This window comes from Clinocottus analis, unplaced genomic scaffold, assembly GCF_023055335.1.
Source record: "Clinocottus analis isolate CAN_PGR_092001 unplaced genomic scaffold, fCliAna1.0.p SCAF_18, whole genome shotgun sequence".
NCBI classification, from domain to species: Eukaryota; Metazoa; Chordata; class Actinopteri; order Perciformes; family Cottidae; genus Clinocottus; species Clinocottus analis.
In genome coordinates this window covers 15,736,369-15,748,868 of record NW_027175909.1, presented here as the reverse complement: position 1 = coordinate 15,748,868, position 12,500 = coordinate 15,736,369, and the positions used below count along the sequence as shown (strand labels likewise).

At 43.8% G+C, this 12,500-nt stretch overlaps 1 protein-coding gene across 1 annotated transcript in view; it reads left to right on the top strand.

Moving 5' to 3' along the window:
• nrn1a (neuritin 1a) overlaps window positions 1-8,254 on the top strand; it is a 10,668-nt gene extending 2,414 nt beyond the window's left edge. The window contains exons 2-3 of the mRNA XM_068581386.1: window positions 2,795-2,942; window positions 4,610-8,254. Coding sequence (XP_068437487.1) covers window positions 2,795-2,942; window positions 4,610-4,841 — 380 coding nt within the window. The 3' untranslated portion in view covers window positions 4,842-8,254. The remainder of the gene's footprint in view (window positions 1-2,794; window positions 2,943-4,609) is intronic.
• Window positions 8,255-12,500: the final 4,246 nt, after the last annotated feature.

Sequence of the window (12,500 nt, the reverse complement as noted above, 5' to 3'; positions counted from 1 at the left end):
GAAATAAATAAAATACTCAGAATGTTATTCATGTGTTTTATTTTAGGTGTATTTGTGTGTGTGTGTGTGTGTTTTAAATTATTTTATTTGTTTTATGTGTATTTGTGTGTTTTTTTAATTATTTTATTTGTTTTATGTGTATTTGTGTGTTTTTTTAAATTATTTTATTTGTTTTATGTGTATTTGCATGTGTTTTTTTATTATTTGTTTTGTGTGTATTTGTGTGTTTTACGTGTATTTGCGTGTTTCATGTGTATTTGTGTGTTTAATAAATACTACAAGGCCCCAAAACATTATGGTTTGAAAAGGCTCATTTATTAAATGCAGCATTAAATACAGAAAGATAATTATGGACATATTAATGTTACAGTTATTATGATTAGATAATACATCAATAAATGAATACAAAATAAAATATTTGGAAAGGAAAAAATCAAAATGAATGAAGGAATAAATAAATAAACGAATGAATGGATGAATGAACAAATATAAATAAATACCTGAAAGCATGAATAAGTCATGAATGAATGGATTAATACATTTGTAAGTAAACGAATGAATGAATAAATATGAATATAATGCACTTTACACTTTCATAATCACTTCTGAACAATAGTTGTAATTAATACCACACGAGAAATATTAAAGGAGTATTACTATATATATATATATATATATATATATATATATATATATATATATATATATATATATTCTGACAGCTTTAGTTGTTTTACCGTTTTACAAAATGAAATAAATATCACAGAAATGTATTATTTAAAAGTCCAGCAGTATTTAAATGAGCTCCACCTCCTTAAATAACTGCATACAGTCATCAACATCCAGTAATATACATTATTATACTTTCAATAATTATATTACGTTTTCTGTGACGGATGGCAGACATGTTGTTTCTGGAGATAAGCCACGCCCCCTTCCAGCACTAATGGCGCTATCAAAACGCAGCTCGGGAAGTCACGTGTTTCATCAGGAAGTTAAAATAACTCATACAAATCCTCATGAAACTCTTCCAGCAGATGATTATTTATGATGTCACACGGTTCCCAGCGTGCACGCACACTTGATCAGTGTGACGTCACAAAAGTAAGCTTCAAGAACACACGGTGCTTCGGGGGGTTGAGGTGCATTGTGGGTAATGTGTGCGTTACCGAAGGAGAAGCGCGTGTGGAATGAAGGCGGTCCGTTGTGACTCAGGAGTCAGAATACCACAAGAGAGGTAGAAGTACACCGCAAAACTTCATGATACATACTGTTTTATACATGATACATGGAGTATATATAGTAGTATTTATGACACAAGGAGTATATATAGTAGTACTTATGATACATGGAGTATACATAGTACTATTTATTTGATACATGGAGCACATATATATATATATATATATATATATATATATATATATATATATATATATATATATATATATATATATATATATATTAGTATTTATATGACACATGGAGTATATATAGTAGTATTAATTTGATACATAGAGTGTGTATATATAGTAGTATTTATATGTTACATCTCTTCTGGTGGTACTTCCATGTATCTCTTATGATACTATTTCTATGTATCTCTTTATATGTATCTCTTATGTTGGTACTTATTATAGTACTTCTATGTATCTCTTTTGGTAGTACTTCTACATGGTAGTACTTCTATCTCTTCTGCTGGTCCTTCTATGTCTCATGTTGTCGTGGTGATAGATGATGTCATGTTAGTTCACAGTTTGATGAACCAGACAACCAATCAATCAGCCTGGTTAACCAACCACACACACACACACACACACACACACACACACACACACACACACACACACACACACACACACACACACACACACACACACAGGTCATGTAAGGGGCGTGTGCGTGTAGTTTTAGTGCGCGTGGGGGAGGAGGCGTGTCTAATAGGAGTCTGTTTAAAGTGAATTAGGGAGGAGGCGGGGCCTAATTACACAGAAACACTCAAGAAGAAGAAAAACACGTTCTGCAGACGTGAAGAATGTAAAAAATGTTTTTTTACATTTTCAGTTTTTGCTTTAATGTCTCTCGTTTCGTGTTTTTTTTATCCTTGTGAATTATTTTATTATTGTACATATAACATATAATAATGCACAAAGACGCGTTCGCTGCCATCACGGGACATTTTTTGTAGACAATGTAAAATGAAACTTATTTAACACGTGAAATGTGGATTTAACAACGCGATAAAGACGTGAAATGTGATGAATTCGCATATTCAGAGCACTTCATGGAGGTTATGATGTTCAAAGCAGTTATTGGTATTGAAGCGTACCTAATAAACTGACTCATAAGTTACATGGTGTCTGGTGCTAAAAACAACCAGCGGGCTCTTTGTCGTCTCTCTGCTGCTCGGCCGCTAGCAGAAGGCTAAGCTAAGCTGTTAGAGAGATGGACAAAAACGGGCTTACTTTCTATATTGAGCTGCTACGTAGCTTAGCTTAGCCTTCTGCTAGTTAGTTACAGGAAACTGTAGATGAACCGTCACTTTGTTAAATATTACTCAATCAAATATTACTTAGTTAAGAGGTGACTAGCTATAGCTACCATGCTAGGTCCATCATGCTTTCATGCTAACGTTGGAGAAGCGAGCTAACGCCCGCTTATGCTCCAGCAAGAAATACATCATCATGTTTCCTAAAAGAAAAGCTCTATTAAAAGTTCAATGCTAAATTATCTTTTCTTCCTCGTCCTCCTCCTCTTCCTCCTCTTCCTCCTCCTCTTCCTCCTCCTCCTCTAGTGTCCGTGCTGCAGTCGGTGCTGGTCAGCGCTGGTCAGTGTGATTCGGTGTTTAAAGGTTTCTCAGACTGTTTGCTGCAGCTGGGGGAGAACATGGCCAGCTACCCGCAGGACCTGGACGACCGGGAGAACCTGCACAAGATCTGCAGGTACACACACACACACACACACACACACACACACACACACACACACACACACACACACACAGTGACATCATCTGGAGAGAAGCAACAGAGGCCTGAAAAGACTAAATTTAAGTCGTAAAAAAAAACACATAAAGTGCAGCGTGTACCTCTGAGATGCAGTCAAAGTATAAAGTAGGAAAGTACACAAGTATGTTGTACTCAACAGCACAAATACACACAAAAACTTCTTCCTTCACAGATCTTTTGTTTTCATGTCATTGCAGCCTAAATGTTCGTCTCTTAATCTCTGGATCTAATATATATTTAATATGATCAACGCCTGAGGGAGTGTGTGTGTGTGTGTGTGTGTGTGTGTGTGTGTGTGTGTGTGTGTGTGCATGTGGGTGAGGGGGTGTTACTTACTAGCCAGCTGACCCCCCCAGACACCTCCTTTTATCCCCCATCTCACCCCACCACCCAAACCGGGTGGGCACCAGATGGCACGCTGCAGCAAGAAGCCCCCTCCCCACCACACACACACACACACACACACACACACACACACACACACACACACACACACACACACATGATTTTTTAATTTGCTGACAGCTCCATCACAGCGGTGTTGAGGCGTGGCAGGAAACGACTCTCTCACACAAACACACACACACACACACAGACACAGACACACGCACACACACACACACTCACACACACACACACACACACACACACACACACACACACACACACACACACACGTTAATTGCTCAGAGATGTAGCATCGACACGACTCGGTTCAGGAGGTCAACATCAATAAGAGCAGATTGGAAGATTGGATTAGATACGCTGTGTGTGTGTGTGTGTGTGTGTGTGTGTGTGTGTGTGTGTGTGTGTGTGTGTGTGTGTGTGGCAGCAGGCTGGTGTCATTTTTACATCAACTGGAAGGAGGATGAACAGATGAGAAGTGAAGACAAAAAAGAAGTCGCCCAGAAAAGACAAAGAAGATTCAACATGAATAATAAAGAAAATAAAAATGGAAACAAACTGAATAATAAAGAGAAAGAGATGAAGAAAAGAGAGGAGGAAAAGAGAGGAAGAAAAGAGAGGAAGAAAAGAGAGGAGGAGAGAGAGGAGGAAAGAGAGGAGGAAAGATGCATGAATAAGAAAGAGTTCTGCTCGTGTGTGAATAAAATATCCCAAAAAGAAAAGGATGAATAAAAGAGGATGGAGACATAAAAGGAAGAGGAAGAGAAAGAGGGCAGAAGGAGAGGATGCAAGTAAATGATGGAGGGAACTATAAGGAGGGAAAGAAAGGAGGGAAGGTACGAGGTGAGAGAGGCAAGGTAGGAAAGAGGAATACAAATAGAGAGGAAGTGAATGAAAAGGAAGGGAAGGAGGATAGGAAGCAAGGGAGAAGGGAAAGGATGGATGAAGTGTTAGAGGGCGAAGTATAAGGAGGCAAAGGAAGGAGGGAAGGAAGGAAGGATACAGTTTCACTGACACTTATTATAATTTCTCGATTTTCTAGTGACATCACAACCTCTTAACTGTCTGGATGTAGCAGCACATAAGACGCTCGATGTTGCGTGCTAACGCTTGCTAACGCGTGCTAACGCTTGCTAACGCTTGCTAACGCTTGCTAACGCTTGCTAACGCTGGCTTCTGTTTCCTCCGCCCTGCAGCTACTGGGACAACTTCCACTCCTGCGCCACGACGGCGCTGGCCGACTGCCAGGAGGGGGCGACGGACCTCTGGGAGAAGCTGAAAAAAGAATCCCGCAACCTGGATTTCCGCGGGAGTTTGTTTGAACTGTGCGGCGGCGGCAACGCGGCCCCCAGACCGGGCGACGCCGCCGGGGGCCTCGCCCTGGTGCTCAGCACGCTGCCCACCATACTGACTTGGCTGGCGTTCTAACGAGAGAGAAACGTAACAACAACAACAACAACAAAAAACAACAAAAAATGGATGACAAAAACACAAAGAAGTTTCAAAAAAGAGGCGAAGCACATGAAGAAGAAGAAGAAGAAAAAAAGAGTGATCGCTGCTCTTCGACGCTGAAGTTTGAAATTCATCACCAGAAAACTACAACAACCCCCCACACACACACAGACACACACACACACAGACACAAAATGGATTTTTACTCCGTCGGCCTGGTTTGACTTGCCGGGACACCTGCAGGCCGTTCCCCCCCCTCCTCCCCCGCCCGGAGCTCTCCTCCAATCACGCGCCGGCCCTCGACCCCCGGAGGTCGATCACGCCATGAAATATTCAACGCGGCCGCCGTCGAGTCCTGATGATGACGGCGATGAAAAATTTGACGGATCCTTCCGCCCCGCTTCGCAATCGTGGAATTACACAGTGAGAAAAGTCGACCGTGCATTATTGATGTCGAGGAGGCGTGGCCCAGACGGCGCCGCGCGGCACCGGGTCCGTACGCGAGGGGGTTCCTGTACCGACCCGAGGTCCGCCTCGGCAGCGCCAATAATCAATAAGCCGAGCCGAGCCGAGGCCCCGTCGCCTCGCTTCCATCAAGGACAAGTTTTCCCGCCTTTTGAAAAAAAATAAAAAAATTGCGCCACGTTGGCCGCGTCGGAGCTTCGGAGTTGATTCGACGGACCGGATCGCTCGATGCTGACGATGTAATATCTGTATTCTTATTGGCTGTTTTTATTTAGTTTTTCTCGGCGCTCAGGGCCACGGTCACACCAGCTTTCACGCACCTAAAATACTCAACACGTGACCCTCGGGGTGACTTTCACAGGTGATTAACTTGCAATGACAGTGTTGACCTTTTGACCCGCGCACCTAGCATGGCTTCCAGTCGATTGTGTGCCAGCAGCAGTGGGCGTGTTCGTACCTTTAGAGTGTTCCACCTTTTGGTCGTTGGTGTGACCGTCGCCTCGTGTGTGAGATCTGAGCTGCAGGGATGTGATGGAGAGTGTAAAGCCTGCTTTTCAAAAGAGAACAGCTTTTATCTTTTTTTTGACTGACGTTAAATTGCATGATGTTGGTTCAGACGGTCTCAAAACATTTCAGGAAATAAGATCAAACGCCCCCCCCCACCTCCAAAAAAAGGTTTGATTGACTCAAATTTGACAGCTTTGTGCACCACCTGCTGCTAATTTGGGGTTCAATCTCACCCCAAAGCCAAAATCTGACTTTATCACAAACTGCATTCTACTCGACAAAGTTAGCTTAGGTGCCTGTTAGAAGTTGACGGGTTTAGATGAGCCTTTTTTTATTTTAACAGTTGTGTTTAGCAACTTAGCTGGAGTAGTGGAAGGTAGCTAACAGGCCCATGTAGCTAACCGGCCTCATGTGGTTTGGCTGCTAACAGACGACGTTTGAGCTAGCGGTTATTTGGGATCGAGTTCACGCAACCTGACGCTACGTACGATTTGTTCAGAGATTCATGGCAGATATCTAGCCGGCTAAATATCTGGACCTGTTGGGGAGACGCGACAACAGAAACTTTGCAAGTTGTTGCTGTGAAAGGTATAAATATTTAGAATTAGCATTAATGAAATCTGGTCTTGCGCTCGTTTTCTTTTTTGTATTCCTGCGAATCTAACGCACAAACAACTTGGAGCCCTTTCTTCTGTCGGACGTCTCTTTTTTGGGAACTTGAACTCATCGGGGGAAGATAGTCGGTTGTGTCGTAAACTAGTCGTTAGAATTTAATTTTGCGGACAAACCACATTTGGTGCAGTTCGAGAGGCTAAAACTCGACCGCTGAGCGGGATCGTGTCCCGTTAGCAGCTGAACCAGGCTAATGAAGGTTAGCTCACATACTAACAGGTAACAGATCGCATTCGGCCAGTTTAGCGCGCCGTTAGCATGTTGCTAAATTAGCTGTTGAAGTAAAGAAGCTGGAGACGAACATTTCAGTCTTTTTCTCGGACATTGAGCTCATTTCCTGAAATCCCGCGAGAACAGAGCGTTGACTGTCCTAAAAAACATCGGCAGGATGTTAAACTCAGAATAAAATCATTAGAATAGACTCTGTGTTGCTCGGCAACGTGGTAGAAATGAATGAATCTGTGATCAAAGCGGCTTCCTGAAAGAAAGAAAGAAATGTGGTATTAGAAAAAAATAAAAAAAATAAAAAGCCGTTAGCAATACGAAGACGTGACTTCACGGCCAGTGTAGCGGGAAAAAAAAACAAAAGAAGAAGAAATAAAACCGTGGCTGAAGAGTGATACGACTGTTGCCATTTAGCACATCCCCCCTTTTCATCCAGTGACTCATGTAGACGAGCTCGCGCTTCAGGTTCATGTTGGAGGAACAAGCCGAGAGCCAGCAGTAGCATCATGAACACATGAAACACATAAAACACAGTAAACACATTCGAGGTTGTTGATTTATTCGCCGACGGCACAGATGACGTTTCCACTGCCTTCTGACAAAAAAGATGTGTACTTTTTGTTTGTCTGTCTCCTTGTTTGTTTGTTTGTTTGTTTATGGGGATGTCGCGTAACTAAAAGAGTTTAAAAAAACAACTTATTCCAAAAAAAAGAGATTCTAACAAGAGAATATGTATATCAAAGGATTTTGAGAAAATAGAAATAAAAAAAGCTCTATTATATAGATAGTTTATCCCAGACAGATTTACCACAAGACTTTACAGATTATAGATACTGAGATATAAAACATAAAAAGATTGCTAATATGACAAAGAGTAATAAATAAAATGACTAATGTTTGAAAACATGTCTGTGCTTTTATTTTATGTCATGATGGAGGGATGAAAACACACAATGGAGGTTTTGCCTTTGTGGTTTACACACACACACACACACACACACACACACACACACACACACACACACACACACACACACACACACACACACACACACACACACACACACAGTGGGGTTTTGAGTGTATTCATTATTAATGGGGAGAGTCCCTGAGCTGCCACGCGAGTCAGCACTCAGTTTATATTGATTGAGAGGAGGAAGAGGAGGAAGAGGAGGAGGAGGAAGAGGAGAGGGAGGAAGAGGAGGAGGAGGAAGAGCAGCGTGTATTGGCCATTAATATGGATGTGATGTGAGTGAGGAGAATCCAGCTGCAGGAACAGGAAGCTCCTCTCAGGACAATAACAACAACAACAACAACAATAACAACAACAACAACAACAACAACAACAACAAGAGAGAGACTCTATTCTGTGGTTATAATCACACCTGTTTTTGTTGTTATTGTTGTTTACATAGTAATAACATGAGGAGCCTCGTTATCATTGTTTGGAATGATTGTTTATTATTCATAAATACTTCTCACTTGTGTACACAAATATGAGCAGAAGTCATGTGACAGGATGTTTACGGCCCCATAGAAAAAACAATAAATAGTAATAAAATGATAATATATATAAATAAGTATTCATCAGTTCAATATTTCAAGTGCTAAAAATAAGTAAAACATGACATTTCTGACTGAATTCTTTTATTCAATATATATACATGTGATTATATTTTTATATAAAAAAAAGAAATGAAACATTTGAACACATTTATATCTATAGGTATATACATATATGTATAAATTTAACGTTCATATTTTTTTTTACATGTGATTTGGTGGTTGGAGTTTATTTTTTAATTTATTATATGTATTACTATTTATTTAATTTGTATACATTTAGTACATTTCTATTTATACACATACAAATATAGTCATAATTTAATTATAATAATAATCAATATAGATATATGAATAAATAGTAAATAAATAATGAATATTAAAATCCAACAGCCTAATTAATTTCCTCGGGTTCTTTGCGAGGAATCATTTCCACTACCCAGAATCCCTAGGGTGAGTTCCTCCTAATCAGAGAATGTGTTTACTACTTTAAGATGTTTTAATATAATTTAGAGACTAGAAACTCCATGAAATGAACATGACAGTTCAAATGAAACACGTTTCAATTGAACTCTCATATTTATTGTGATATTAGCGCTAGCTGGCGTCCGTTAGCCGGCGTCCGTTAGCCGGCGTCCGTTAGCCGGCGTCCGTTAGCCGGCGCCCGTTAGCCGGCGCCCGTTAGCCGGCGCCCGTTAGCCGGCGCCCGTTAGCCGGCGCCCGTTAGCCGACGTCCGTTAGCACGACCCTCTGACGAGATTATCGTCTTCAAACGAACCCGGAGTGCAGAAGCTGCTTCTGTCTATTCCTCTTTGAGGCGTGAGACAAGAAGTGAGACAGGAAGTGAGACAGGAAGTGAGACAGGAAGTGAGACAGGAAGTGGGCCGAGACCCAGAGAGGCACGAGACGATGCTGCAGCCTCGTCTTCATCAGATGAATCCTGCTTCACTCGCCACACACCTGAGAACATGTGCACTGAGGGATCATGGGTAGTGTGTCTGCTTGATCATGTGACCTCAGTGTGTGTGCTCATAGTAACCAGCATGCACTGGGGCACACGTACTGTATAAAGTACAATATTTGCTTGTACTAGTACTTGAGTGAAAGTACTTGGTTTCGTTTCACCACTTCAGGGTGAAAATATTGTCTAATTTGAGATTTTTAGGTCGACGGTTTCCCAAAAATAACTTCTTCGTCTTCTCAATACTCCGGAGGAGGAAGAGGAGGAGGAGGAGGAGTAAGACGAGGAGGAGGAGGAGGAGAAAGAGGAGAAGGAAGACTAAAATGGAGTTGACGTTTAACGGGTCACACATTGTTATTTTGAGCTAATGTCCTACATTTGAGCCTCAGAAGTAAATTAGTGCGATCAGCACCGGCCCGTCTGAGGAGAACCCGCCTCACGCTGCTGGTTCTCCCTGAGGAGAACCCGCCTCATGCTGCTGGTTCTCGCTGAGGAGAACCCGCCTCATGCTGCTGGTTCTCACTGAGGAGAACCCGGCTCATGCTGCTGGTTCTCGCTGAGGAGAACCCGCCTCATGCTGCTGGTTCCCGCTGAGGAGAACCCGCCTCATGCTGCTGGTTCTCGCTGAGGAGAACCCGGCTCATGCTGCTGGTTCTCGCTGAGGAGAACCCGCCTCACGCCGCTGGTTCCCGTCCAGCGGGTCACGTGACATTCTATTGATAGCGCCGCAGAGAGAGAGGCCGTCGTTTCATCTGGCGGGGAAACAAGACACAAAGTCCTCGTCCAAAAGAAACCCAACGGAGGCGGCCAGTTGGCGGATGTTCTGCGGTTCCCTCGCAGAGAACCAGACGAGCTTCCAAAGCTCCCGAAAGTTCACTCCGATCCATATTGTGGGATTTTCTGCTTTGATGTAGGAAGCTGACCACGACAAGCAGAGCTGCTGCTACTTCCTGTTTCCTGTCTGCTGAAGACACGCGACCAGAGTCAGAGAAGACGGCTTCGAATGTCTCGTCTGCTGCCACCGACGGTTCAAAACCCAAAGTTATTGATTAACTATAAAAGACTACAGCCATGAGACAAAGGGACCCAACGGGGCCAGACCCCAGACTGTGGCTGTTTGCTGTCTCTTTGTGGCTGTTTTGTGTCTCTTTGTGGTTGTTTTGTGTCTCTTTGTGGTTGTTTTGTGTCTCTTTGTGGTTGTTTTGTGTCTCTTTGTCATTGTTTTGTGTTTCCTTGTGGGTGTTTTGTGTCTCTTTGTCATTGTTTTGTGTTTTCTTGTGGTTGTTTTGTGTCTCTTTGTCGTTGTTTTGTGTTTCCTTGTCATTGTTTTCTGTCTCTTTTTGGTTGTTTTGTGTCTCTTTGTGGTTGTTTTGTGTCTCTTTGTGGCTGTTTTGTGTCTCTTTGTCGTTGTTTTGTGTTTCCTTGTCATTGTTTTCTGTCTCTTTGTGGTTGTTTTGCGTCTCTTTGTGGATGTTTTGTGTCTCTTTGTCGTTGTTTTGTTTTTCATTGTGATTGTTTCTGTCTCTTTGTGGGTGTTTTGTGTCTCTTCGGGTTTGTGTAGCTCCAGTGTTGTATTGCTCAACACTCTAATGAGCATCAGGGCCAGATGGGTTCCTGGTTCTTTGCCCCGCTGATGGTCCCTCGTGGTCTGAGGCTGATTCCCAGAGTGGAGGAACATGTGATATTACCCTCGGCCTGAGAGGGAAGATGGAAATGCGGCGAGATCAATGTGGAACAAAGCGAGAACGGAGCGGTAATGAGAACGACCGCGCAAGGAAATTGATCTGCAGGCGTTCGCGCCTCATTCGGAAAATTAGATCTCTCGATCACCGGGATGTTTGTTCACGCCCCGGAGCGACGCAAAGATTCCTCTAGAGGAGTCACGAGCCAACACAGCGACAGCAGTGCCTTGCTCATGGACGCTTTAGCCCAGAGGAGGGTGGAGAACCTTTAGCCCAGAGAAGGGTGGAGAACCTTTAGCCCAGAGGAGGGTAGAGAACCTTTAGCCCAGAGGAGGGTAGAGAACCTTTAGTCCAGAGGAGGGTGGAGAACCTTTAGTCCAGAGGAGGGTGGAGAACCTTTAGCCCAGAGGAGGGTAGAGAACCTTTAGCCCAGGGGAGGGTGGAGAACCTTTAGCCCAGGGGAGGGTGGAGAACCTTTAGCCCAGGGGAGGGTAGAGAACCTTTAGCCCAGGGGAGGGTGGAGAACCTTTAGCCCAGGGGAGGGTGGAGAACCTTTAGCCCAGGGGAGGGTGGAGAACCTTTAGCCCAGGGGAGGGTGGAGAACCTTTAGCCCAGGGGAGGGTAGAGAACCTTTAGCCCAGGGGAGGGTGGAGAACCTTTAGCCCAGGGGAGGGTGGAGAACCTTTAGCCCAGAGGAGGGTGGAGAACCTTTAGCCCAGGGGAGGGTGGAGAACCTTTAGCCCAGGGGAGGGTGGAGAACCTTTAGCCCAGGGGAGGGTGGAGAACCTTTAGCCCAGAGGAGGGTGGAGAACCTTTAGCCCAGGGGAGGGTGGAGAACCTTTAGCCCAGGGGAGGGTGGAGAACCTCTAGACCAGGGGAGGGTGGAGAACCTTTAGCCCAGGGGAGGGTGGAGAACCTTTAGCCCAGGGGAGGGTGGAGAACCTTTAGCCCAGGGGAGGGTGGAGAACCGTAGTGTCTTTTTTGTCTCTTTGAGGCTCTTTGTAGCTGCTTTGTGTCTCTTTGCAGCGTTTTTCTTTCGTTATATTAAAATAGTTTTGAGCGTCTCTGCAGTTGTTGTTGTTTTCTTCCCTTTGTCTCTTCCTCTTTCTCTCGTTCCGGCTGCTTCAGGGTTCTCTCCATCATTCAGAGTCCTCTGTGTTTCAAGCCCAAGAAACTCTGAGATTGGAACGACTTCCTGTCGCCGACGCCGTTTAACTGAAGCCTGACGCGACGCGACTGACCGACCCGCTCCATTAATCACCTGTCAGAGAGTCAGAGGGACGGAGCTGGACACTGTACGTACACACACACACACACACACACACACACACACACACACACACACACACACACACAGGCCTCCTACCCAGGGAGTGTGCTAATGAGTTTATTACATTCAGCCCTCAGACAATAAATGAAGCAATCAATCACAGGGGGAACATCTGTGGAGCACCTCCTTAATCGCACACTGGCCTCATCAGCACTTTAACACCAGGAGGAAGAGGAGGAGGAAGAGGAAGAGGAGGAGGAAGAGGAGGAGGAAGAAGAAGCAACAGATGA